Source organism: Drosophila takahashii, chromosome 2L (assembly GCF_030179915.1).
Source record: "Drosophila takahashii strain IR98-3 E-12201 chromosome 2L, DtakHiC1v2, whole genome shotgun sequence".
In the NCBI taxonomy this organism is placed as follows: domain Eukaryota; kingdom Metazoa; phylum Arthropoda; class Insecta; order Diptera; family Drosophilidae; genus Drosophila; species Drosophila takahashii.
In genome coordinates this window covers 21,197,705-21,222,893 of record NC_091678.1, presented here as the reverse complement: position 1 = coordinate 21,222,893, position 25,189 = coordinate 21,197,705, and the positions used below count along the sequence as shown (strand labels likewise).

Genomic DNA, 25,189 nt, shown 5'->3' with positions numbered 1-25,189 from the left:
CATTCACCACGAAATGTATAGTTGGTATCCATTCCAGTGAATGGTCTTTTTTGTAGAAGAAGACAACACGTGCGCGCATTCAACGTGTATTTCAGTTGAGTTTTGTTTTTCGTCAATTTCGGTGGTTTTCAACATAATCTAGTGCGAGATTTAAGTTGAATAGTTATGGAAAGTGAGCAGCCAACGGCTGTGAATTCCTCAGCTTCAATTAAAGACTTTCAATCCAGCGAAACACCCATTGAAAGCGGAAAACATAGCGCCATGGAAGGAGACCCATCAGCAGATAAGGTGCAAACAACGCCCACAGGTGAGCTTATGAGCTTTGTAAGCGATAAACACAATAAAAACTCGAAATTCCATAGCAGAAACCACAAACGCAGTCGTAGAACCTGTACAAATGGAGCACCAAGTGGAGGATAAGTCAGCCAATGAGTCAACAGAAGGAAACCCATCGATTTCTGTTCAGGAAAATTCTCCAGTTTCAGTTGGAAGTCCTAAAAATGACCAACAGGTTGCAGGAATGGAGTGCGAGGCATCAGCAGCAGGGGAGCAGGAATCTCCTCAAGAAATGGAGTGTGAAGCACTTCCTCCAGTGCAGCCCGCTCCAGATGCCAACCCAGATCCTCAACCCAGTGGCCTTAGTCTTTTGGCTGCCTACAGCTCCGATGCCGATGACTCGGATGTGGAGGAAGTTACCCCACTCCAAGATAGCGACAACGAAGTGGTCGAAGTTCCACTGACGGACACCGCCTCCTCCACCGCCTACCGTCCAGTGGTGGCAGTCAGTTCGGGCGGTGAAACTTCAGAGAGCAGCAGCAGCAGCGACTCGGATTCCGACTCCGAAGGAGAATACCTCACTGTGCTGCGCAAGAAGATCGACAAGAGGATCAACACGGTGGAGTGCGATGAGGATGACGAGGATTTGGACGAAGATGGAGCCACCGGGGATCGTTCCCGGCGTCGGCAGCCGCCAAAAGTGCGCGGGGAAATGCTCCTCGATGAGCTGCCGCCCATCCATCAGCTGGAGATTACTGTGCCCGAGGATGAGTGCGTTGAGCTGGGCAAGGTTCAGTCCATTGTGGATCAGCTCGTTCTCGTTTCCGTGCTGCCCAATTCCATGCTTTTCGATCTGGACACGGTGCTGTTCCTGGAGAAGGGTCGCAAGGTTCTGGGCGAGGTGTTCGATGTGTTGGGTCAGGTGGCGGATCCGCTGTACTGCGTCCGCTTCAACAGCAACCAACAGATCTTGGATAGAGGCATAAAAATCGGCGATGTCGTCTACTGCGCCCCGAAAACCGAACACACCCAGTTTGTGATCCTCTCCAAGCTGATGCAAGTTCGAGGATCGGATGCCTCGTGGGAGCACGACGTGGAACCGCCTTCGCGCTACATAGATTACTCGGATGATGATGAGGAAAGGGAAGCCAGGCAGGAGCAGCGCAAACGCCGTCAGAGGGATAGGACAAACTCTACGGACTCGGTGGATACGGTAACCTCAGTGGCGACAACGGCCACGGAGGCCTCTTCGGTGGCTCCTTCGCCTTCTCCTCGCCAGCGCGGGCGTCGCGGACAAAGGGAGAGCTTCCGGCAGAACCAGAGACCCAACAATTCGCAGGACAACCACAATCAGGCTCGCGATCAACAGTACAACTACCATCCCAGCTATAATCCAGGAAGCTGGCACTCGAACTACTATCAAAACTACCATCAGGCAGCCGCTAACTTCAATATGCCGCCGCAGCAGCACTTCCCAGTGCCCAATTATGGCTACGGAATGCCCTACGCCATGCCGCCAATGTATCCTCACATGTACCCGCCACCACCGCCCTTCGCCCATCCTCCTCCTCCTCCAAACAACCATCAAGGACAACCGCCACCCAGCTAGAATATTCTGTGAACTATTTTTATTATTCCAATAAAAAATCTCCTTAAAATGTGTGTTGGGTTGTTCGATAAAATGCATGAAAGGTTCATTAGATTTGTATAAAAAGGTACTTAATCTGTGGGGGATCATTAAATATGGTTTACAGGTGTAAATACGTACTAGGTCTATAATATTTGTTTGTGTACCTGGCTTTGCTTATTATCATACAGCAGGAAAAACAACTTCAATGTGTATAAATATGCTTGCAGGCTAATCTAAAATATATATATAAACATGTTTCTGTGCGTACGGGTGCACTTTTTGTATATTTTTTAAATTGAGCTTATTCGAGCAACCAAACAAGTGGACCGGGAGTGGGAACCGCCATTTCCAGGACCACGTAGGCACGTGAGAATGTGACAATAAAGGATATTTAGATATTTACATTACAACAATAAAGTAAACGAAACAACAATGCGGGCCGGTTTGGGTTAATTAATCGTTGATTAATAAATGTAGCTTCGGAAAGTAATCTTTGGATATATCTATCGGTTTAAATTGGGCAAGGTTTCGGGGATCTTTCTTTTAGTTCTACCAAATATTCGTTGTATCACGATAAATCACGATATTTCTTGTATTGTTTAGCCAACTAATAATGCGTTCTTTAAATGTTTAAAGTTATTTGGCACATTTTTCTTTTGAATATATAAAACTTGATATGATTTTTATACGTTATCCCATGCAAAAAGAGATGATTCAAGATTACTTTTCGCTTCTACTACTCGTAAGTTGTACAAAATAACCCAAATAACAATAAAAAAAAATTCGCTGCTTGGAGTTCCAATGCCGCAGACTCAAACTTTTAAAGATGTTCGATCTGATGGCGAGGTTTTAGCAGGACCACCACAGCGGTGATGTTGTCCTGCGAATCCCGCTCCTTTGCAGCCTCTATCAGAAGTTTGGGAATGTCGTCCAGCTTCGTTGTGGCATCCGCCAGGGACTCGTAAACAGTTTCGATGATCAGGGACTCCGGCACATGATCCCACAGGCCATCGGTGCCGAGGACAAGAAAGTCATGAGCCTCACTTAGCGGAACATCCACAAAATCGGGCTCCGCGATGACTGCCTCCAAGCTGTAATCGCCAATGGAACGGGCCACGTTCAGGATGCCATTAACCCTCCACTGACCCTGCGCATGGAGCACAGTGCCGCCGGCTGTTTCTATTCGCTTGCGTTCATCTGGATTCTCCGGTTTGTGCGGCTTTACCAGCTGCAATTGGGTTCTTTTGCCCACCAGCAGAGCCATGGAATCACCCACCCAGGCTATGTACAGGTGATCCCTGGTGATCAAGGCACAAACACTGGTTGTGCCGCTGGTGATCTTCTTCTGGGTGAAACGCTCGTCGGCCAGCAGAAAGGCCGACTCGAAGGCATTGCGATAAAAGTCGGGGGAATTGTCGGGGGGTTCGGACTGCGCCTTCAGCTGATCGGCCAGCAGTTGTGGCAGCTGGCTGGTGGCATAGCTGGCTGATAAGGAACCGGAGTGCCCATCGAAGACGCCAAAGAAGCGAGTGTTTCTATCCGGCAAGCCGTACATCTCGCCAAATCGAGCCAGGCAAACGCAGCGGTCCTCCATTTTCCTCGGTTTGTTCTTCACAGCCGAGGAAGTGTGCAGCGGTTCCTTGGCTAGGTGGCACTCCTCCTCATCTGCAAAATCCTTGAGCCGCTCCATCTCCGAGTTGTCGGTGAGCTTGAGGAGGAACTTCTCCAGCTCACTGGCCACAAATTTCTGCAGCTTTAGCAGATCGTACTGCGGCGGACCCTCCACGGTGACCACCTCGCACTCCTTGGCGAAGCACAGATCCTGCTCCAGCTGCTGCGTGGCCCGGTGGAGCAGCTTCATCCGAAAAAGCTCCGGACAGCCGCGGGAGCCTAGCTGCTGCCAAATGGAGGAGACCAACTCCGCATGACGCTCCTCGCTGGACACCTTGTACGTGTCGCTGGTGGTGCGGGTTACACAACTCCGGCTGGCCACCTCCTCGCCAGCGGCCGCCTTTTCCGCCGCCGAGGCGAGAAATCTCTTGAATTCCACCAGGTGCACACATTCCGACGCGGGAATCGCATCTGCCGACATACTTCTCGCGGGGTATCCCAATTGTTGTTGCTAATGACGTCGCGCGATCATGCGCTAATCACTCTTGATTGTTGCTCAACGATGATTCACCCGCGCACTTGGCATTTTATGTGTTTTTATGTTGTTATTGTTTGCGTTCTTTTATGTTGTTCTGTACTGAACTGTACTGGTTCGATAACAGTGGGTGACTTCACGGTGCCTATCAGAGTGCATCCAGGGTGTTCACACCAGCACCTCTATTGCGTTTTACTCGTTGCAATAAATAAAACTTTACTACTAGTAGAGAGCATAATAAACAATTTGAGCTGTTTTATGGTCAATTCAGTTTTTTATTTATTTTATTGAATTTATTAATTAATCACTACAGTCACTTTTATACCGCATACTTTTAAAAAACTTAAAATTATATAATTTTTTATTTATTTGTTTTTATAGCAAATTTAAATAAATTAGGTTGCCTTTTATAAACAGCCAAATTATTTATTATTTTTATCCAGATACAGTGGGCCACAATAAAAACGCAAATGCGACAGTGGAAGTCGAGTACAAAAGTGGAAACAAGTCATTATGTTGTTGCCAAAACTACGGCAATGCCACCGGTGCCAGCTGATTGTTGCTGTTGCTTTTGTTTTTGTTACAAAACGTTTTGTGATTTTTGTGTTACCTTAAAGTTAAAACAAAATATGATACAAGCCCCAAACAGAAACTGCTCTAAATAACACAAGATGTCCACGCCACTGGAACAGCAAACCGATGAACGTGAGGCGTTGCAGTCGATCTACGAGGGCGACACGAACTTTAAGGAAATAGACAGCGTCACATTTCAATACAAAGTAAGCCACATGGATAAAAAATTACATAGAAATATTCAAATTTCTTACTTAATAAATTAAATTGCAGTACGGCGAAGAGGACAACTACAAGTCTTTTCTGGTGGAGCTAAAATGGGGCGAAAACTATCCAGACGAGGCGCCAACGATCAATATGAATACATTTTACAATAGGAATCTGTAAGTGGATTGGAATTCCCCAAGAAAATCTGTATTCCGTGTGAAGATATTGGAAAAATTAAAAGGCAGTCCTTTAATTTGATTAAAAGAATATTTACAGATTTTTTAAGACTTTAATTGGCTTAGCAACCAAATTTCCAAAACCCTGCAAAGTTTTGAATGGATTTTTCAAAACCTTTTCTATATTTTCTGATTTTCTAATTCTTTGTAGACTTCTTTTTAAAAGAACTGCCTTTTAATTTAATCGGAACAATATTTACAGATTTTAGAGGGATTTATTTGGTATGGAAACCAACTATCCAAAACCGTGTAAAGTTTTGAATGGATTTTTTAAAACCTATTCTACATTTTCCGATTTTCTAATTTTTTGTAGACTGCCTTTTAATTTTTCCAATATCTTACGCCGGATTAAAAATTTTATAAGAATTAAATTAGCTTAGAAATCAACTATCCAAAACCGTATAAAGTTTTGAACGGATTTTTCTAAACCTATTCTATATTTTCTGATTCTTTTTAGACTGCCCGCTGTCAAGGAAGAGATCCAAACCGCCCTCAATACGGAAGCCACTCAATGGTTGGGCTGCGGCATGACCTACACCCTTTTTGAATGCCTTAAGGACAACCTGGAGCAACTGACAGCTGGCCAGCCCGAATCCGCACCCGCCGTGGTAGCCGTAGACGATGGCGTTGGTGCTCTGAAGATCTCCGATCCCGATGGAGATGCCAAGAAGAAGGAACCCAAGAAGGAACAGCTGACCAAGGCACAAAAGCGCCGGCAGTGGGAGCGAACGGATCACAAAGGAGATCGCGAACGTGGCTGGGATTGGGTGGATCTCGTCAAGCATTTATCGCAGACAGGTGGAAAGCACGATGATGCCCCAACTGCCGCCGAAATCGCTGCGTCAAACGCTCCAGCTCTGCATCCCCTGAACAACTAAAAAAAACCCTAATCACTTAAGAGGAGAAGACAACAACGAGAAAACATCTAATCGAAATCAAAAGCCAATACTATTTTTAATGTGATCAGATAATGGCGAATTAGCGCAATAAGTCTGTCATGGAACCCAGAATTATGTTTACTAACTATTAAAAGGTTAAAACTTTTGATTTTATTGGTCTTTGTATCCATGGGATGAATTCGTTTTAAGCTTAGATTAATTAATTTTATACACAGAAAAAAATGGTAATGGTTTTTTTAAGATCAAGTTATTCATATCATTTTGATATGCATAAAGATTATGTTAATCTTTTTTTATATTATTTGCTCAAAAAATACTAAATTCGGTATTTTTTATGATATGATAAAATATCATGTAGATATGTTTGAATCTTAAATTTGACATAAATTATGTCGGCTTTTTGTTGATATGAAATAAGGTAGAAATAACTCTATTTCGTATGGGTATTTTTTCAAAAGATGGGGGAGTTTTAAAATAAATTAGTCTTTTTTTATATAATTATTATTTAGATAACTAGTTCAAGGATTGGCCTTATACATAGATAGATAGTCTTTGTATCCATAGGATGAATTTGTTTTAAGCTATGATTAACTTATTTGATAGGTCGTGAGCTGGGGGAATTTCAGAATGAATGAGTCGTTATTGTTAAATCACCAATATACATGTCTCACTAAATATAATAGAATTATAGTTCAAGGATTGGCCCTTATAGATAAGATAAACGAACAACTGGGCGAATTTCCTGGGAAAACTTTATTGACATTTGTAAGAGTTGCGTACATTGGTAATAAAATCATAGTTCAATACAAAAATAAAGATCAAATCGATAATAATAATACAGGGATTTTGTTTAGCAAGGATCAACATTGACAAGGATAACTAGCGATAAAAACGGCACTTCCAATTGTGACAAGTATGGCTGAGCCTAATTGAACACCCCGTCGGCCCGAACATTTAGGGCATCCAACAAGGAGCCCATGGGCGTGGAGGGAGCAAAGCTCTCGATGCTGTTGGTCAGCTTGTTCTTAATGTTTCGCAGACGCAAGGAGGCGTGGATGAAGGTTACCGCGATGGGCAGCAGCACGGTGAAACCTGTCAGCAGCACGGCGCTAAGCAGATGGAGGAGCAGATATCCCCCGAGCAGGGCTCCAGCCAGGATGTACCACTTCTGCTGGGCATTCTGCTCGGCTGCATTGGCATTTCCCCCAGTCAGACGACTGGCGATGAAGTTCTTCTTCGACTTGCCACTGAAGAACTGCCAGATGACGGCGATAATCAAGGCCTGTACCAGCAGACCAGTAATAATCTTCAAGGGATTGAAGAATATCATCAAAACATAGATGGTAAGGAAGAGCAGAAAGTAGTTGGTCTGATAGTAGAGAAGATTCTTCACCACACGATTGCCCCACTTCTCGAAATCCTTGAGATTGGGCAGCTGGAATCGGGCCGATCCCAGGATGAAGTCATCGAGGGTCCGGAGCGGCGGCAGCTGAAGATTGCCGGACAGGGCGGCCGCAGCATCGCCCACCGAGGAAGTCGAAGGTGCTGACATGGTCTTTGGGTTTTTGCGAGTGTCCTGGTGGTTCTTGTCCTGCTGGCTGAGCTTCTGGTAGTTCGGTTGACGTAGGCTACGTGCAATGTTACGAACCTCCTCCACGTTGAGCAGATTAGAAGTCAATTGCCGAATCTTCGGCCGCAACCCAGAGTTTCCTGATTTCCCGCTCTTCCCGGGCAGCAGAAGTCTCTTCTCGTCGTCGGTGAACCAGTCGCAGTTGTCTTCTTGGTCACTATAATCCTCCAAGCTCCGAAATTCCAGCGTAAATCCTTGATTTTCACACGACTCGGTCGTGACAATTCGTGCTGACTAACAAGCAATGAAAATGACTATGGGAATCCGAAGATGGGAGCGTGCTTTTTGTCGTGAGTGCTTAAAGTATATATTTATTTAAATTTCTATAAAGAATATATATTTATTTAAATTTTTATTCAAATTTCATGGTGCTGCAAGTTCAAATTTTGAAAGAATTTATTTGACAAACCAAAAAATCTATTTTTTAATTAAGCGTGCGTGAGTCGTGCCTAATAGTGCCTAATAGTTCCAAACCAAAAGCTCACCACCAAAATGTATCGATGTTTTCAGGCGATGACGTTGCCATACAAATATTTAAATTTATTATTCAGTTCTTAGATAACGATGTTTTAAAATTAAATGCTTACTTCCACAGTAAAAATCAGAAATATTGATTTCTTTCTTCAAAAACAATAAAACAAATAATAATAGAATTATAGATTTCTATAGAAAATCAGAAATATTGATTTTTTTCTTCAAAAACAATAAAATAAAAATATATATTTCTTTCTTCAAAAACAATAAAACAAATAATAGTAGTATCTAAATAACTACGTTTTATTGATCAACTGTCCCCTGTTTATTTGAACGCCATCACTCGAAAATGATTATTTTTAACTTCAATTTATTCAATTCGACCACATTCAGATTTAATTCAAACTCTTTGTCAAATAACAAGACTCTGGCTCTATTTTGGTTAAATAGACGGAAGTATAAGTACAGCTAAACATAACAAAAATCCTTTGGTGAAAGGAAACTAAAAGTGTGGCTTACGAAAATTATTCTGGAAAAGACTTTTACTTATGTGTGTGAATGCTTGAGGAAGGAACGGGTGGGTGGTGGTGGTGCGTAGATTACAAGAGAATCAACCTAAACATTGTTAAACAATTATTTATATTAATATTCATGATTAAATTAGGAATAGTTTCTCTGCTTATCCTCCGACTTGGACGTTGACTACGACTACTTAAAACTTGGTTCAAGTTTTGGTAATGCGTTGCAGCTGGTAACACGATGATGCTATCATTTCTAGGTGGTGCTTGGTTACGCTTCCAGGTCGTTCACGAACAGCACCTCGCGGTTCTTGAGTCCCACATCCTGCAGGCTCTTGTTCAGCGTCGTATTGGCTGTGTCTGCTCCCTCGGCGGCGTCCACGTCCGCCTTCGAGTAGAGCACCCTCTTCGGGAAATTCGTTGTGATCTCGAACTCATCCGGGGAATCGGGATGGCAAAAGAGATAGTGATAAACGTCCTGAAAAATAAAAGTGATAGTGTTATTCAAAAATCATTACTAAAATCGAGAGAAATAAAATTTTTTCGAACCAAAATAGCAGACCAGATTTAAAAAAACAAGAGAGAACGCTATAGTCGGGTGCCCCGACTATCAGATACCCGTTACTCACCTAAAGGGAGTGCGAAAGAGATGGAGAAAAACTTTGATCCGCCGTAACTTTTTAACGAATGGTCCGATTTAAAAAATTTCTTCTACATTTCGATAGGTATTGATAAACACAATAAAACTGCATTTTTACTTTTCCAAAATATTGAAATTTTTAAAATCGTATATAAGCGATTGTGGGCGTTAGAGGGGGCGTGGCACCCTTTTGAAATAAACTTGCGCTGCGTAGGAACTCCTAGAATCTGCATGCAAAATGTCAATCTTCTAGCTTTTATAGTTTCCGAGATCTCAGCGTTCATACAGACAGACAGACAGACAGACAGACGGACAGACAGACGGACAGACGGACATGGCTAGATCGACTCGGCTAGTGATCCCGATCAAGAATATATATAGTTTATAGGGTCGGAAACGCTTCCTTCTACCTGTTACATACTTTTGCACGAATCTAATATACCCTTTTACTCTACGAGTAACGGGTATAATAAGTAGGCAATAAAATTGCTGATTAGAGCCCTGCGTGAATCATTAAATTTTTGTTTTATCATAGTATGCCGTGAAATTTTCTGATTTGTTTAATTTAATTTTATGTGAAATTAATTGAATGTTTTTCTAATTAATTTCGAATTGAATAAATGAATGAATAATTTTTATAAATTTTTTGAATTTGTCCTTTTTTTTCGTGTTTTATTTTAAGAACAAAAAGTGGAAAATTTTTAACAAATCAATGTTAACTGCTTAGTAAATAAATGAAATTCAGGCAGATTTAATCACAAAATGATGGGGGTTTCTTCTTCAAAAGAAATTGTTTGAATTATTTCGGAATTAATTCCATTAATTCATTCAATTCTATTTAACTCAAAATTCTAATTAATTCACTCATATAAAACAAAAAATTGAAAATGATTCATAAATCCATTCATGCAGAGCTCAAATCGAGATATATTAATAATATATATATATATTATTATATATATAATACTAAAAAAAAATAGGTAGGCAATAAAATTGCTGCTCAAGCCGATAACAAGGTGAGTAATTCCTCAAATGAACAATCAGCCTCATTTTTAGCTTACCAGCACCGAATCCGTCTGGTTGAAGCGCCGCTCGAGGCGCGTTCCACTGGGCAGCTTGAAGACAACTGCGATGGCGCCGGCCGCATTCGCTGCCGGTTCCGATGGCACCAGGTTGGCCAGTTCGATCTTCTGTCGCGCAATCTCCTCCTTGCGCAGCTCCACATCGCGGCGAGCGCGCTCCACGGCTTCCTCAGCCTGCCGCACGGCATCCCGCTCCCTTTGCCGCTGTCTCTCCTTCTCCTCGTCCGCCAGCAAACTCTGCTCGTAGGCCTCGTCCTGCTGCCGCCTCAAAGTCTGGGTAAAGTTACGCTCCAGGCGATCCGCACGCGCCTGACTTAGCCACACCTCATTGGCGGCCGTCACCGACTGGAGGCGACGCAGCAGCTCCTCGGGCGTGCAATCGCCCTCGAAGCGTCCGACGATCATCATACGATTCGCACGCAGGCTGATCATCACCATCAGCGGGTAGCTGCGCACCGTGATCGACTGCATCACCCGGTAGCCCTCGGGCGTGGCCACGTCGCAGCCCCACAGCAGGGTGTGTGTGTTGATGTAGTCAATAACCGACCTCGACGCGAGTGTGTTGCGGCAGAAGGAGTCCACATCGGGATTCTTGGCGGGATCCTTGTGCAGATAGACGATCAGGAAGCGCAGCTCCTGCTTGGCATCGTTCAGGGCCTGGGCATAGGTGCCTTGGTAGAAGACTGGGTGCTCGGGGTACCTCTCGTAGTACTCCCTAATGAACTTCATCACATCGCCCAGCGGATCGGTCACCAGGCGAGCTTCGTTACCGCCGCCCAGGTTTACAAACGCACTCACGATGTTCGTCAGCGTTGAGTAGAAGTACTGGAACACGAAGTTAATCACGTAGCCAAGGATTCCGGTGAAGCTGCGGGGTATTGGGCCGCTGGGCACCCGGCTTACTGTCCTTCCGCCGGGCATGTTGGCGGAGAACACCTGCTGCAGGAAGCGGTCGTTGATCACAGCGGGCGCTCGCACATCCGTGGAGGCGGCAAACATGGTGGGGCGACCCTCGCGGATATTGAGCTGCTCCTGGAAGGCCACCTGAAAAGGGGAAAAGAAGCCAATCCTTAGAAACTTGAAGAAATAATGTTACAAAGTGAAAGTCGGTTGTGATTCGTGGTAAAAGAGCTTTGAATTTTAAAATTTCCAGGTTTAATGTATCTTAGATCATTTGAAAGTATGTAGTTTAACTGATAAAATAAAGAAAAACAAGGACAAGGTTTATTTAAAGTTCTGATAACTCTAGAAATTAAATAATTTAAATTACAAAAATTTTAATCAAATTTAAACAGTATACAAAAAAAAATAAAGAAAAACAAGGAAAGGGGTTTGTTCAAAGTTCTAATATTCTGTAGAACTTTAGAAATTAATCAATTTAAATTACAAAAATTGTAATTAAATTTTAAGAAGTATTAAGAAAAACAAGGACAAAAATTAAAAATTAATCAATTTAAATTACAAAAATTGTAATTAAATTTTAAGAAGTATTAAGAAAAACAAGGACAGGGTTTATTCAACGTTTTAATATTCTGTAGAACTCTAGAAATTAAATAATTGAAATTACAAGAAATGTAAATAAATTTAAAAAGTATAAAAAAAATAAAGAAAAACCAGTAAAGGGGTTTGGTCAAAGTTCTAATAATCTGAAGAGCTCTAGAAATTAAATAACTTAAATTACAAAAATTGTAACTAAATTTTAAAAAGTAGAAAACATTTTTTTTTAAGCAGTCATTGTTTAATAGTAATCACTGTACGCCGGCTACCATCTTCCGTGTCCCTTTTATTCCGACCGCGACTGTGCGGCCATATAAACATATGCATACCTCGAGATCCCATTGGTGTCTGATCAGGACGTCGCGGCACACGTTCATGTCCTCGATGCCGGTGAGGTCCTGGAACTGGAGCACCTTCTCCGTCTGTTCGTTGGTTAGTCCGTCCGCTTCCATTTTTCCAGCAGTCGAAGGCCTCCGTTTCCCAGTTGTTGTTGTTTTTGTCTTCTACGCAGTGTGTGCGTGAGTGTGTGTGTTGGTGTGGGTGCCAATTGGCTGTGGTGTTGTAGGCTGGCGCTGGCCTTTGTCCAGTGGCTGAACCGCTGCAGCGGGGGGATGGGAGATGAGTTGCGTGGTCACTAAATGCTTCTACTGGTCGCCAGGAATCATTTCACGCACGCCAAACAGCCGCACTACAAGGTCTTTAACATTTCTCGGCAATTTATTTCTTTTTCGCAGGTGATTGCTCGCTCTTCTTCTTGCCCTTCTGCCAATGATCCGATAAATTTGGTTGTGAATGACTAGAGTGACCGCACTCGCCGACGCGTTCACACTGCGACTGCAGCAGCCAAGTGCCCACTAACAATTTGTCTTCACTTAATTGAGTACCGAGTTAATGCCTTTTGGACGTAAAGTTTGATGCGGTAAAATACGGTACAAAATCATTGATATTGCTGGAATTTATGTCAAAACCTGAGTAGAGAGGAAAAGAGGAAATGTTATGGGTTACTACAAAATAGTTGAATAGCAAACAGCATTAAAAAATATATGACAATTGAAATAATATTACTGAGAGCTACAAGATACAAGAAATGCAAATTGTATCCACTGCTCACTTAGTGGAACCAAAGTATTTGCAGTGGAAACAGCTTTCAACATTCAACTTATTAAGCGAAACATGCGGCGGTCACACTCGACATTCCGCACAACAACAACAAGCATAGCGTTCAAATTTGAATTGTGTGACATTCAACAGAAGTAAAGCAAAATGTATGTGATTTCCACCTCGAAGAAGACCGTTCTGTCCGACTTTGCGGATCTGGAGACGACGTCTGAGTATGTGCACCAAAGCGCAGAACCGACCGACTTCCAGTTCAATGGCCAGCGGCGCGTCTTTGTGGAGGTGAACAAAATGGGCTTGGCGGTGATGCGGATAAAGGAGAAGAAGGAGGGAAAGGGTAGGAACGAGGTTAGGAACTAAATTCCCGCTGGAAGCTACAATCCGCCATTTTCAGCTCCCGAGATTCAGCGAGTCCGCAAACTGACCATCGATAATGCCTACAGTGTGGCCTGTGCCAAGCAATCCCTGGAGGAGATCGCCGTGGGCCAGAGCGGCTGCGTCAAGCTCTACAACTTCCGGACGGCGCAGCTCATCCACCGATTCCCAGCGGATCCCCAGAGAAGCACTGTTCTCTACATGGACTACAACAACACGGATGAGTATATAGCCGCCGTCGGCGATGGCGGGGACATCAGCATCCTGGGCACCAAGACCAAGCAGAAGACCAACACCTTCACCATCGATGGCGAGTGAGTTAAAGAGACATATTGGCCATTTTTAAATAATTAGGTTAAGGTTCAAAAAGGCTGATCAAAAATTAAATATGTATGTTAGAATATAATTATAGCAATTTCCACTCCGTTCTGAACTATTTTACATGATGCATTATTGTTTTGACTAAATTTTCATATTTTTATACCCGTTACTCGTAGAGTAAAAGGGTATACTAGATTCGTGCAAAAGTATGTAACAGGTAGAAGGAAGCGTTTCCGACCCTATAAACTATATATATTCTTGATCAGGATCACCAGCCGAGTCGATCTAGCCATGTCCGTCTGTCCGTCTGTCCGTCTGTCCGTCTGTCCGTCTGTCCGTCTGTCTGTCCGTCTGTCTGTCTGTATGAACGCTGAGATCTCAGAAACTACAAAAGCTAGAAGGTTGAGATTTCCCACACATATTCTTTGGCTTCCTACGCAGCGCAAGTTTATTTTAGCCGAGCGCCACACCCCCTCTAACGCCCACAATCGCCCACTAACGATTTTAAAAAGGGTCCTGCGCCCACATCTTTAAAGATTTCCGAAAAGTAAAAATGCAATTTTGTTGTGTATATTTATACCTATCGAAATGTAGAAGACATTTTTCAAATCGGACCATTCATTAAAAAGTTATACGCAATCAAAAATTATATATCTATCTCCCTCGCACTCCCTTTAGCTGAGTTACGATTATTAGTCGGGACACCAACCCTACACAGCGTTCGCACTCCTTTTAGCTGAGTGACGGGTATTAGATAGTCGGGACAACAACCCGACTATAGCGTTCTCTCTTGTTTTTAACTATGTTTATGTGACTTTTTCACTCTGATGTGATTTAATTACACTAATTAACAGCTAAAATATAAGGATCATTGTGTTCGTGGTAGAGTTCAAACCCTAGATCACAAAAACGAAATCAAAAATTTTTTTATGGATTCATTTTTTTTTTAAGGTTTTTGAACTTTAAAAATAACAATTTTTTTGAGTTTTTATGAATTTAACAGACAGTTAAACTACCTTACAGTCAAAAATGGTAAAAACACTTTCAAATTGGTAATGTATGCCGACCTGTAGCTCACAATATACTCAATGTATCCCATACATTTCTTCGGCAAAGTTAAATAATAATAAATAAATAATATTATATTGTTTAGTTTTGGTCTAGGTGTCAACCTCTACCATCATCCTTCTTGGTGTATTTTCTAAAAAATTATTTTGTTAACTAATATTATCAGTAAACTAAAATCTTGTTCCAAGATAATAAAAATTATAAGTCGATTTTTGTTAAATCTTTCTATTTTTCGGTCTATTCCAGCTCCACCCTGGTACGCTTTAGTCCGAGCAAGCGCTTTCACCTCTCGATCGCCTCCTACAAGGGCGCTGTGACCGTGTACGATGTGCAGGGCATGCGAAAGATATTCCACGCCAGCGAGGCGCACAGTGCTCCCTGCCGGGACATCAGCATGTGCGCATCCCAGCCTGCGCTGCTGGTCAGCGTGGGCTACGATTGCAAGATAAACATCTTCGACATCCGGCGTAATCGCGCTCAGGCCTCCACGGATCGCTTGACCTACTCCCTGCCGCTGTCAACGGTAGCACTAAGTGAATGTGGCACCTACCTTTGTGCTGGAAACCTTAAGGGCGAGCTGATTGCGTACGATATGCGGACCACAAAGACTCCCTTGGCCGTTAGGAGTGTGCACGATACGGCTGTGAACAGGGTGGCTTTTGTGCCGATGCCCAGCGGGGATATCCAGCAGAACGGCAGCATAAATAGCTCGGGGAATGCAACTGGATTGGACGTGGAAACTCCACGTGTGGAGCGCATTCCCAGCGATGAGCTTCGCAAATCCATAGCCGCTAATTTGCTGAGTACCAACCAGCAGCTGAACAACATAAGCAAAATGGGCTTCGGCATTCCGACTCCGGCGACTGCTCGCCGGGATTCCTTCTGCGATTTTTTGGACGCTCAAGGTCCCAAGGCTGTGGATCGCATGTCCACGCGTTTGGGCACCTCATACAGGGACAGCTTTGATTGGGAGTCCCTCAACCGGAAGCCAATACAGAATGATAATGCCCACCGCCAGAGCCTTTGCCCTCCGGTGGGATCTAATCTCAGCTCGGTGGACAACTCCTGCAACAGCTCCACCACGGAGTCGCTACAGCGTAAGGCCGTCACATTGCGTTTTTAAATAACAAGCTTATGGAATATTATTTGCAGAAACCTTAAGCGGACCCCTCAAGGATCGAAGCAACATGTCTGGCGAAGGAAAACTCATGAAGATCGCCGAGACAGATGAGCACAGCGAGGAGCAGTCGGCCAACATTTCCGTGGCCAGCAGTACGGGCAGCGACAAGGAGAATCCACCGCCAGTTGACACTGAATTGAAGCGTCGGCTGCGCTTGCTTTCGGCCAGTCGAAACAGTACGCCGCATCATGCCAATGTCACACCGCAATCGTCCAATCCGCAGTTGAAACCCCAGCAGTTGCTGGCCAAATCCTCCAGCGGATTGTCGGCCCTAGTAGATGCGGACTGGCGCAAGGAGTTCAGCGATTTGAAAGAGTTCGTCGACCAGCGTTGCGGACAGGTGGAGAGGGAATTGGAATACATTGGCTATTGCAATCGACGGCAGATGGTCGCGCAGATGACCAATTTCATGAAACAGCATTTGGAGAACTCATCTGAAATCCGCGACGCCCTAGCCTTACTTCTCCAAGGAGACAGCTTCATGTGCGAGTTTTCCCGCCTGCAGCACGAAAACGAAATGTTGAGGGCTAAATTAAAGTTTTATCAGGAGCAAGAGCAAACGGAATCCTGCGGTGAATAAGAGACATTTGGTACTGCAACAACAGTTTTCATTTTGTCCATAATTTATTGAACTAATGTTAGTATTGTATTAGTTAATCGATTGTTAATTGTGATTCCAGAAAAACAGAAAAAAGCTGTAGGCATTAAATGAAATTTAATTTAAAAGCTGAGGCTTACGTAAATGGATAAAGACATGTGTCAAAAACGGTGTGATAAAATTATAATCTTTTTAATTTTGTGCATAAATCTGTAAGGCACTAGGCAAAAGTGCCCTTTTTAATATAGTAATACTTTTAAAATTCATTTTCTGTACTCCAGCTTTAACTGATCATTGGTCGACAGCTTCATGGGCATGTCCACCGAAATGGTCCTGTTGAAATTCTCGTAGTCCACGATGTAGCATTCGTTTTGTGCATCGTAATGGATAATATTGACGAACCTCTGGCCCCAGAAAATCTCCCTTGGAAGATAGGAAGTCTTGGCCTCCGTCATTTGTGCGGTGGCAGGGGAAGTTCCAACAATGGACACATACAGCTCGAATTGGGCAGCATTGAAGAGTTTCGCCGTGGTGAACTGGTACAGCGGGCTTGTCTCATCGATGACATGACACACCACATCGGGCCACAGAATTATCTGTTCTCCATTTCCCTCCAGCTTCAGCTCCACGTGAGTTTTTATAATCTCACCCTCGCGCGTGCTGTTTGCGGAATAGATAAGATGAGGATTCGTATCTGTTAATTGCAAGTCTTGTCTAGCTGCAAGTATTATCTAATTTGTAGGTCAATTATTTTTTCAGTTGTGAATGGGTTTTATAAGAATGTATTCAAGGTTTCTATAAGAGCCCTGCATGAATGGATTCAATGAATTATTTTGAACTTTTTGTTTTATATGAATGAATTAATTATAATTTTGAATTTAATGGAATGGAATGAATTTGATTTTTGAGTTTAATAGAATTGATTTGTTAAATATTTTTCACTTTTTGTTCTCAAAAGAATGCACCAATAAAACTGCCAAATGCAAAAAATTCATAAAAATGATTAAAAATCATTCAATTTATTTCACATAGAATTGAATTAAACAAATCTGAAATTTCATGGTAAAAACTATGATAAAACAAAAATTGAATGATTTACGCAGGGCTCTATAGTAACTATAAAACCTCAAAAATAAATTAACTATCTTTGTATCAATATGAATTTGTGTGAAACGTTTAAGTTGGTTTATCCTACTATTAGATATGATTCCCTAATACATAAAATAATCTTTAATTTTAGTCAACTTATGACATAATCTTTATTTACGAGTCTACAGATAAGCCAAGAGATCAGTGATTTCCCGAAAGTGACTTAGTGACTCACCGTTTGTCCACGATAATGTAGACGCGTATTTTGGACTCAATGGACTGCTGCTCGCGGGGATCGCACACGCGGAAGAGCAAACACAGACGTCCGTCGCGATAACAGATCTGCGTGAGATAATCGGTAGATGGAGTTGCTGAAATCAGGGGCTCCTTTCCGTCGGGGGAGCATACTCACCACCGCCTTATCGCTGAACTTGAGCTTGGTAAGCTGACGGGCCGGACGAGCCGTTTTGGCATAGATCACGCTGATCATTATGCCCTCAATTAAGGCCGCACTCATCATCTGCATGACGAACAGGAATATCGTCTCCGGACACTCTTCACTGGCGTACTTTTCGCCGAATCCAAGAGTTGTCTGCGTTTCCACCGAGTATATGATCATGGCCACCCAGTTACCCACTCCGTAAATGCAAGGATCCTCGCCCTCGCCCATCCGTGCTCCAGTCACAGGATCAAAGATGAAGTCTCCGTGGGAGTAGGCCACCACGTAGCAGAGGGCGGCGAAGAGCAGCCAGCTGAAGAAGTAACTTCCAAAGAACAAAGTCAGCATATATTTCCACTCCAGTTCCATCTGTGCGATTCGAAAAAATAGCCTTTTGTACCTCTTTTAAGATTAAAGTGTCGACACATTTTAGAAATGTTTACTTCGGACTTTTACAACGTTCACAGTGACAGTCACTCTTAACAAGACTTCAGAAAATGGTAAGTGGTGAGGTAATGAGTAATATTTCAATAGCCCCATTTAAATATTTCGACAATTTCCCTACAATTCCCAGTTTAGCAATGCAAGCGAATATGTGGTTGGTTAATAAGTATTTATTAATATGTATGAGTATTTCACTGAGCCATGGATCGATTAATGTTTTAAAATCTAAATGCTAAACGTGACGCGTTCGCTCTGGTTGGGATTAGACTTCGAAAGATGGGGACTCAGGTGCGGTGGCTCATGTGCCAACTCATCGAGTCTGCGTTGTATGCTGGGCGTTATGCTATAGACATCCGATCGCGATGCATCGGCTTGAGACGATGTCGCTTTCTTGTTGCCGAACCAGGATCTTACCAGTGTGGTGACTAGATCCCGCATATAGCGCCAGGACTTCTCTGGGATTCGCCGGAACACCACGTTCTCCTTGCCGTTCTTCTCCATTACCCGGTGTAGGCTGCGTCTCAGTCCATCCGAGGAGGAGGTTCCTTGGCCGGAGCCAACATCTGGTGTTAGCTCTATTGTACTGCCGGCCCAGTCGTGTGTATATGGGAAGCTAAGGTTAGTTTTTAAAACATATGATTAGTTTACGTTATTTAAGAAAATTTATATAACATATTACTATGATATCCGTATATTTAATTTGATCTAAGGAGAAAATCAATTATAAAAACAGTTCTTAAGCTATCGGGATGAAACTTTCCCAAAAGTCTTCTATCTATTGCAAGTAGTATATAAGTCGGAATCGGCCGGATCGGACAACTATATCTTATAGATCGGAAAAAAAATCTTCCACTCTTGTGAATATTATTTTTCAAATAATAATGAATTTCTAATTAAATTCAGAAAAAATTGGAGCACTATATCATATAGCTGAAGAAATAATAGGAAATTTAACAATTTTGCGATTTGTAAATTAATAGAAATGATCTGCAAGGGTATATAAGCTTCAGCTGGCCGAAGTTAGCTTCCTTTCTTGTTTTTAAGTCTTTTTAAGTAATAAAACATTTATGTATAAACGATAGCGGAACAAGAAATGTTCCGGCCTGGATAGTGTCTTAAATTTTATGGTTCAACTCACTTCTGTTCGCTGCGTGTTTCCAGCTGTTCCCCGGTGGCTTTCGACTTTCTGCGCCGCACGAAACCTGGACTTTCTGGATAGTAGTCCGCCGCATTGACCGTCTCCTTTTCGGAGGATCGCAACAGGGGCTTCTGCTCCAGAGGCTTGGGTTTCACGGGCATAGATGTAGATCGGTGCATGGGTAGGGATTCCGTGCCAGCAGCTCCCAGGGGAATTGCTTCCGATTGCATGACCAAAATTCTGATATTCTATTCCGAGATTCTACGCAGCTGCGGGATTACTGACGAGCGTGGCCTATAATTGTCGGGAATTTGGGGCAATTTCACTCCGTCGCGTAGATCTGCGTTTTAATTTTAATTGAATTAGGCTGCAGTGGCCGACGATGGCGATGGAGAGAGAGCTCAACTTGATTGCCTGACCGCTTGACACTGACTAAGTCGGGCTACTATCGCCCCATGAAGATGTGCATTTAGATTTATTTATTATCTGGATATTGGAGCAGATGACAGCGCTTGTCCGACGGAGGTTGTCCCGCTGAGATTAGTGCCTCGAAATGTGCCCCATGATTTAATGTATAATTTAGCCGTTATCAGTGTATTTATTTTGCGAACGATCAAATATTGCCCTAAGTCTAACAAATATTCTACCTTTATCCGCCAGGAAGGCAGTCTGATCTTGATAGTGCTGCTTGGCTAAGACTAGAATTATTGTTTGCCATAATGTCCGGTTAGTTTTTAATTTTGTCACTTTCGTTGCATTCATTACACAGGCCGACAAAATGTGACATGGGTCGGTGTCCAGGACTGCCACCATTTTATTTCGATAAATGAGGCTTTTATAAGCATAAGTTGCCACTACGCCTATAGTCCATCAGCTCTGGTATTTGCGGTATCTTTAATTTAAGAAAATCACAAATTTTCTTCGTCTTTTGGGATATATCTTCAAGAGTGGTCAACCAATTTCGGTAATCTTTTCGGAATTAAATAGTTGCATGTCTCTTTTATACGGTCGTTTTGGAAAATTCAATCTAAATGAACCACAAGAGAAGGTGGGCGCATTTAAAATTTTAAAGTCACAGCAAAGTTTAAATATCTTCATTTGTGAACAGCGTTTAAAAATTAAATAAAAATATACATGGGCGTAAGCTAAAAGCTGGAGGGGGATTACACTTCAAGCATTTCAGCCCCCAAAGATTAGTAGGCTACGCTCATGTGCTTATACTCAAAGCAAAACTACTTAGATCGTTTAGAATTATGATATTTAAAATTGTGACAGGTTTGGGCACTGTTTGTAAATCGTCACTGTGATGGAAGGAAGAAAAACAATTTTAAAAATTCCAAAACAATTCACAAAAACCTGATGAGTGTCCTAAAAATTAAGGACATAAGGTGTCTTTGGATCAAAAATGCATTGTAGAAGAAAATATTTTTATTTAATTTTTAAACGCTGTTCACAAATGAAGATATTTAAACTTCGCTGTGACTTTAAAATTTTAAATGCGCCCACCTTCTCTTGTGGTTCATTTAGATTGAATTTTCCAAAACGACCGTATAAAAGAGACATGCAACTATTTAATTCCGAAAAGATTACCAAAATTGGTTGACCACTCTTGAAGATATATCCCAAAAGACGAAAAAAATTTGTGATTTTCTTAAATTAAAGATACCGCAAATACCAGAGCTGATGGACTATGGCGTAGTGGCAACTTATGCTTAGAAAAGCCTCATTTATCGAAATAAAATGGTGGCAGGCCTGGACACCGACCCATGTCACTTTTTGTCGGCCTGTGTTATCGGTCTTACACACGGTTGGCTCTTTTTTTTCGCGCTGACTCTTTGGCCCATTTTTATTGAATTTCGCTCTTTTTTTGCTAATAGCAATACAAATATTTTAAACTTGAAAAAAATGATTTCATTTTTGTATAAATGCTTTTTTTTTTTGCAATTTTAAAAGTGATTAATGGCTGAAACCCAAAAGTGCCAGATCGAAACTAAATTGTTCCGCTGGTATGGTAATTTGGTAAATGGTAAAAATTTGGCTCTTTTTTATTCAAATGGGCTCATTTTTAACCTTTTTTGGCTCATAAACAATTTTTGAAGTGCCAACCGTGGTCTTACATTCCTAATGGAGATCAAAATCTGAACAATTCAATCAATTAATTAAACATTATCCAAACCATTTCAGATGATATATAATTACATTACACACTTCTAACCATATTCTTTCATTCGCACCTGTTATAACATTGCCTTTTAAACAGACCTCATTTATCCAGCTTAAAATAGATAACAAACATAATGATACCCCATAAGTCTAAAAATAAATCAGAAGCTTTGCAGTCCCAGATTCTCTCAGTTTACATTATAAGTCGTTCTGAACGACTGAACGAAGACGCTTTTAAGTTCGTCTTTAGAAAAACATAAGTAAGTCAACATTATTTGTATACGTCTTTCTCATAGAGTATTCGTTGGAAAGTATTTAAACGGGTACAAGGGAGCATTTCCGACCTGCTGATATGTACATTGTACATACCTATATTCATGATCAGAATCACTTACCAAGTCAATTAAGCCATGTCACAGTTTTAAACCTATCGGCATAAAACCTTTTCAAAAATCGTCTTTCAATTGCAGGTTATACCAGGAACAGTTGGTTGCAAGGACTCAAGTAGCATGGATACTTTTTAAAGAAGTTCGTTTGAAATTGTTTTGCCAATAGAACGCATATGACTAACCACAAAAGTTTTCAACAAAAGCTGCAGACTAAAAAACGGGGGTTCCTTTTTGAAAATAAAAGAATATAATTATTGCAAGAACTTTCTTATGTATATATGGGCACTTCCAAAAAAAGTCCACCAAGCCAAAAACCTTGAAACTTGAATAAAACATATTTCCACACGATTTTGCCCCGATATTAGTTTCTAATTAGTTGGATACTGAGCTTAACTACAAATTTGGAGTATAGTTTGATCATTTTTATGACAAACCCCACCAATATACGCAAAAATCAGTTTTTGGCTATTTTTTTGTTATTTTTTGGACCTGTCTTCTATTGTTAATTTATCCTATAGGAATGCTAATATGTGACATTTTTCTGTACTGAATGCTTCATTCACATACTAAACTATTAAGTTAAAAGCAAAACATCCAGCAATTGAGAGATAGAGGTAAAGAAATCCGCTTTACAAAACAGTCGGAAAAAATGTCCCGAGCGACATGTCCCGAGCGAATGTGGTTGAAACTGCATAAAAAAAAAACGGCAAAGAATTTTTGAGTGAAACCAAAAGCATTTCACAGCGACATGTTTGAACAACATTCTAAAAAAAATCGCATTCAAATATTCCATCAGAATTCGCTAATTTCTGGTGTTGTATGAACTTCCCCGAAATCCACTTCTATTTTTGTCCCGAGCGAATACGGCAGTTTTTTACCGATATCTTAAAAACTAAAAGTGGTACAAAATCAAGATTTTTACCAAAAATAGAGCTTTGGAAGAGTGAAAAGAAAAGCCCATAATTAAAATTAAAATCCATTGTTTTACAATTTTTTTTCAACTTTAAATGTCCCGAGCGACATTTTGGAAGTGCCCATATTGATTTTTAAATAAGACGATGGTCACAATTTTCACTGCTCATCGACCCGTCGCGAATTCTTAAGATCAAGATGGTTATTTGTATATAATATTTAAAATTAAAGGATACGATATATCGACATTTGTTTGAACTTCTTCAAATTATAATTTGTATGATCCACAAAAACATATTTTCTATTGTTCTAAAGAATTCGCGATTTTTGAAAAATCAATATATAAAATACCATTAGGTTTCTTAGTTAAGTTATGTATGATCCACACAAATAAATCCTCTTGCTCCTAAGAATTCGCGGTCTTTGATAAATCGATATAGAATATATCATTAGGGCACTGCCCATATATAAAACAGACGTATGTTAAATAACTGTTTTGCAAGTTTGAGTTTCAAAAGTTTGTTTTGTGCATAAAAAAACTATAATTTTAAGTTTGAAACCCTTTACAGGCTTTTAAAACATTTTTAGTAAGTGTAATAAATTGAAGGGATTAATTAAAGCTTGTGGTTTCTGTGCTTGTAAGAGCCTATAAAAGCTCGAACCTTTTTTGCGTACACAGCATTGTGTATTGAAATCAAATACGAAATGATTGCACATTTTGTTAAACAGAAATTTCTTGGACGAACGGTTAAGTCCGCAAAAAAGCTAAAAAGAGAGTATTACGTCGTCGGTGACTTCCTAAGAGTGCCCGTGATCTTTTACGAAACCTTGGGCATAAATCCATACGAAACTGACCAAATTCCCGGTTTATGGTTGCATTTATACTTTCTGTTGTTAATGAGTAACGCGGCCATACAATTGACAACGGCAGTTCTATTTGCGTTTATTTCCTTCCAAAAGAACGATAACGTTCTTGAGGGATGTATCATGCTCGGATACGTTGCTTTTACGGTTACGGGCTTGCTAAAATTAATTGCTGTAAAGATGCAGAAAAAGAAATTGTCCACTTTAGTAAGTGGGCTAGAGTCCTGCTTCCCACGGTTCAACAAAATGGAGCAGGAGCAGTATGATGTGAAGAATTACCTGAAACGCTGTCAACTCTTCTCGAAAGGCTTTGCAGGACTCCTCATGATTATGCTTTTTACACACAGCCTGACCGCCATCGTTATATACGCCTTTAAGAGATTGTGGCTCCGATCCCCAGATGCCAAGCAATCTCTGCCCTTTGTTGACCTGGCGCTATGGAACTGGCACGGATCGTGGCGATTCTACATGACCTACGTCATGCAGGTGGTCTCTGGCTATACTGCCACATGTGGAAACATGTGTGCCGACCTCATTATCTTTGCCGTGGTCTTTCAGGTCACCATGTACTTTGACAGGCTGTCCAGGGCTCTCAGGGAGTTCAGGATCCTAAACCGTACCGAGGTTGATGGAGTGAGCAAGAACCTGGAGGAGCTCCGATCACTGATTGCCTATCACATCAAAATACTCGGGTTGGTCAATTGTCAATTTACCTCACAGTTTCTTATTTTAAGGTACATATATCTTGTAGACTCACCGATATAATGAATGCGGTCTTTGGTATTTCGTTGCTGCTTAACTTTCTGGCCTCCTCGTGGCTCGTCTGCCTTGTGGGTTTTCAGTTAACCATCGAATTCAGCCCCGAACATTTCTGCAAGCAGGTGCTACTCCTAGTTTCCGCTTTGGTCGAGATATATCTCCTGTGCTGCTTCAGTCAGATGCTGATCAATGCGGTCTGTTAAGCTATTGTCTAAGTTCTTTCACTCTATGCAGTTAAGTATTTTCAGAGCGAAGACGTGAGGCTGGCAGTCTATGATATGAATTGGACAGAGGCCGACCCAAAATTTCGAAAAATGCTCATTTTTCTATCTATGAGAGCTCGGAAGCCCATTTGTCTAAAAGCTACGGTAATGATGAACGTGTCCGTTAAAACAATGAGTGTGGTAAGTTAACTAAGATAGTCTGGAAAATTTAATGTATTCTACTTTTAATCGTTATTTTAGTTTCTGCAAGTATCGTATAAATTCTTCTGCGCTGTCCGGATGATGTACCAGTAAATAAGTAA

General features: G+C 41.6%; 8 protein-coding genes across 9 annotated transcripts; 4 read left to right on the top strand and 4 right to left on the bottom strand.

The window, feature by feature from the left end:
• The first annotated feature begins 59 nt into the window (after positions 1-59).
• On the top strand, positions 60-1,938 carry LOC108069892 (H/ACA ribonucleoprotein complex non-core subunit NAF1). 2 transcript variants are annotated; one of them, XM_070216764.1, is made up of 2 exons: positions 60-307; positions 366-1,938. In XM_070216764.1, the coding sequence occupies exons 1-2, from the start codon at positions 166-168 to the stop codon at positions 1,883-1,885; spliced, it is 1,662 nt and encodes a 553-aa protein (XP_070072865.1). In that variant the 5' UTR covers positions 60-165; the 3' UTR covers positions 1,886-1,938. The 2 variants fall into 2 exon arrangements, with proteins under 2 accessions (XP_070072865.1, XP_044251026.1); XM_044395091.2 differs by having other exon boundaries at positions 363-1,938.
• On the bottom strand, positions 1,911-4,179 carry LOC108069893 (protein phosphatase 1E). The gene has a single exon (XM_017160157.3). The coding sequence runs from the start codon at positions 3,996-3,998 to the stop codon at positions 2,727-2,729; it is 1,272 nt and encodes a 423-aa protein (XP_017015646.2). The 5' UTR covers positions 3,999-4,179; the 3' UTR covers positions 1,911-2,726.
• A 444-nt stretch (positions 4,180-4,623) lies between these two features.
• On the top strand, positions 4,624-6,120 carry LOC108069882 (RWD domain-containing protein 4). Its single transcript, XM_017160142.3, has 3 exons — positions 4,624-4,831; positions 4,899-5,008; positions 5,526-6,120. The coding sequence occupies exons 1-3, from the start codon at positions 4,724-4,726 to the stop codon at positions 5,944-5,946; spliced, it is 639 nt and encodes a 212-aa protein (XP_017015631.1). The 5' UTR covers positions 4,624-4,723; the 3' UTR covers positions 5,947-6,120.
• A 585-nt stretch (positions 6,121-6,705) lies between these two features.
• Positions 6,706-7,841, bottom strand: Jwa (PRA1 family protein Jwa). Its single transcript, XM_017160160.3, has one exon. It carries the CDS (start codon positions 7,517-7,519, stop codon positions 6,893-6,895), a length of 627 nt encoding a protein of 208 aa, XP_017015649.1. The 5' UTR covers positions 7,520-7,841; the 3' UTR covers positions 6,706-6,892.
• Positions 7,842-8,440: 599 nt separating this feature from the next.
• Faf2 (Fas-associated factor 2) lies at positions 8,441-12,800 on the bottom strand. The gene is made up of 3 exons (XM_017160159.3): positions 12,138-12,800; positions 10,291-11,355; positions 8,441-9,067 (listed from the first exon to the last, which is right to left on the bottom strand). The coding sequence occupies exons 1-3, from the start codon at positions 12,258-12,260 to the stop codon at positions 8,861-8,863; spliced, it is 1,395 nt and encodes a 464-aa protein (XP_017015648.1). The 5' UTR covers positions 12,261-12,800; the 3' UTR covers positions 8,441-8,860.
• A 130-nt stretch (positions 12,801-12,930) lies between these two features.
• Positions 12,931-16,728, top strand: Grip71 (WD repeat-containing protein Grip71). Its single transcript, XM_017160162.3, has 4 exons — positions 12,931-13,261; positions 13,319-13,613; positions 14,935-15,785; positions 15,841-16,728. The coding sequence occupies exons 1-4, from the start codon at positions 13,072-13,074 to the stop codon at positions 16,446-16,448; spliced, it is 1,944 nt and encodes a 647-aa protein (XP_017015651.2). The 5' UTR covers positions 12,931-13,071; the 3' UTR covers positions 16,449-16,728.
• Positions 16,667-19,975, bottom strand: Irk3 (Inwardly rectifying potassium channel 3). The gene is made up of 5 exons (XM_017160163.3): positions 19,577-19,975; positions 18,853-19,051; positions 17,968-18,363; positions 17,791-17,897; positions 16,667-17,126 (listed from the first exon to the last, which is right to left on the bottom strand). Exons 1-5 carry the CDS (start codon positions 19,804-19,806, stop codon positions 16,730-16,732), a joined length of 1,329 nt encoding a protein of 442 aa, XP_017015652.2. The 5' UTR covers positions 19,807-19,975; the 3' UTR covers positions 16,667-16,729.
• A 4,109-nt stretch (positions 19,976-24,084) lies between these two features.
• LOC108069875 (odorant receptor 67a-like) lies at positions 24,085-24,866 on the top strand. Its single transcript, XM_044395015.1, has 2 exons — positions 24,085-24,596; positions 24,656-24,866. Exons 1-2 carry the CDS (start codon positions 24,085-24,087, stop codon positions 24,864-24,866), a joined length of 723 nt encoding a protein of 240 aa, XP_044250950.1.
• Positions 24,867-25,189: the final 323 nt, after the last annotated feature.

Bases quoted from the DNA above. Each gene is read 5' to 3' on its own strand.
- LOC108069893 (XM_017160157.3), bottom strand. From the start codon at position 3,998: ATGTCGGCAGATGCGATTCCCGCGTCGGAATGTGTGCACCTGGTGGAA.
- LOC108069882 (XM_017160142.3), top strand. From the start codon at position 4,724: ATGTCCACGCCACTGGAACAGCAAACCGATGAACGTGAGGCGTTGCAG. The intron at 4,832-4,898 runs GTAAGCCACATG...ATTAAATTGCAG, and splicing joins GCGTCACATTTCAATACAAA to TACGGCGAAGAGGACAACTA. The intron at 5,009-5,525 runs GTAAGTGGATTG...GATTCTTTTTAG, and splicing joins ACATTTTACAATAGGAATCT to ACTGCCCGCTGTCAAGGAAG.
- Irk3 (XM_017160163.3), bottom strand. From the start codon at position 19,806: ATGCAATCGGAAGCAATTCCCCTGGGAGCTGCTGGCACGGAATCCCTA. The intron at 19,052-19,576 runs GTGAGTTGAACC...AACTAACCTTAG, and splicing joins GAAACACGCAGCGAACAGAA to CTTCCCATATACACACGACT. The intron at 18,364-18,852 runs GTAAGATCCTGG...CGAATCGCACAG, and splicing joins GGGATCTAGTCACCACACTG to ATGGAACTGGAGTGGAAATA.
- Faf2 (XM_017160159.3), bottom strand. From the start codon at position 12,260: ATGGAAGCGGACGGACTAACCAACGAACAGACGGAGAAGGTGCTCCAG. The intron at 11,356-12,137 runs GTATGCATATGT...TCCCCTTTTCAG, and splicing joins GACACCAATGGGATCTCGAG to GTGGCCTTCCAGGAGCAGCT. The intron at 9,068-10,290 runs GTAAGCTAAAAA...TTTATTTTTCAG, and splicing joins ACCAGACGGATTCGGTGCTG to GACGTTTATCACTATCTCTT.
- Grip71 (XM_017160162.3), top strand. From the start codon at position 13,072: ATGTATGTGATTTCCACCTCGAAGAAGACCGTTCTGTCCGACTTTGCG. The intron at 13,614-14,934 runs GTGAGTTAAAGA...GGTCTATTCCAG, and splicing joins ACCTTCACCATCGATGGCGA to CTCCACCCTGGTACGCTTTA. The intron at 15,786-15,840 runs GTAAGGCCGTCA...TATTATTTGCAG, and splicing joins CACCACGGAGTCGCTACAGC to AAACCTTAAGCGGACCCCTC.
- LOC108069892 (XM_044395091.2), top strand. From the start codon at position 166: ATGGAAAGTGAGCAGCCAACGGCTGTGAATTCCTCAGCTTCAATTAAA. The intron at 308-362 runs GTGAGCTTATGA...GAAATTCCATAG, and splicing joins GGTGCAAACAACGCCCACAG to CAGAAACCACAAACGCAGTC.
- LOC108069875 (XM_044395015.1), top strand. From the start codon at position 24,085: ATGCAGAAAAAGAAATTGTCCACTTTAGTAAGTGGGCTAGAGTCCTGC. The intron at 24,597-24,655 runs GTTGGTCAATTG...TATATCTTGTAG, and splicing joins TATCACATCAAAATACTCGG to ACTCACCGATATAATGAATG.
- Jwa (XM_017160160.3), bottom strand. From the start codon at position 7,519: ATGTCAGCACCTTCGACTTCCTCGGTGGGCGATGCTGCGGCCGCCCTG.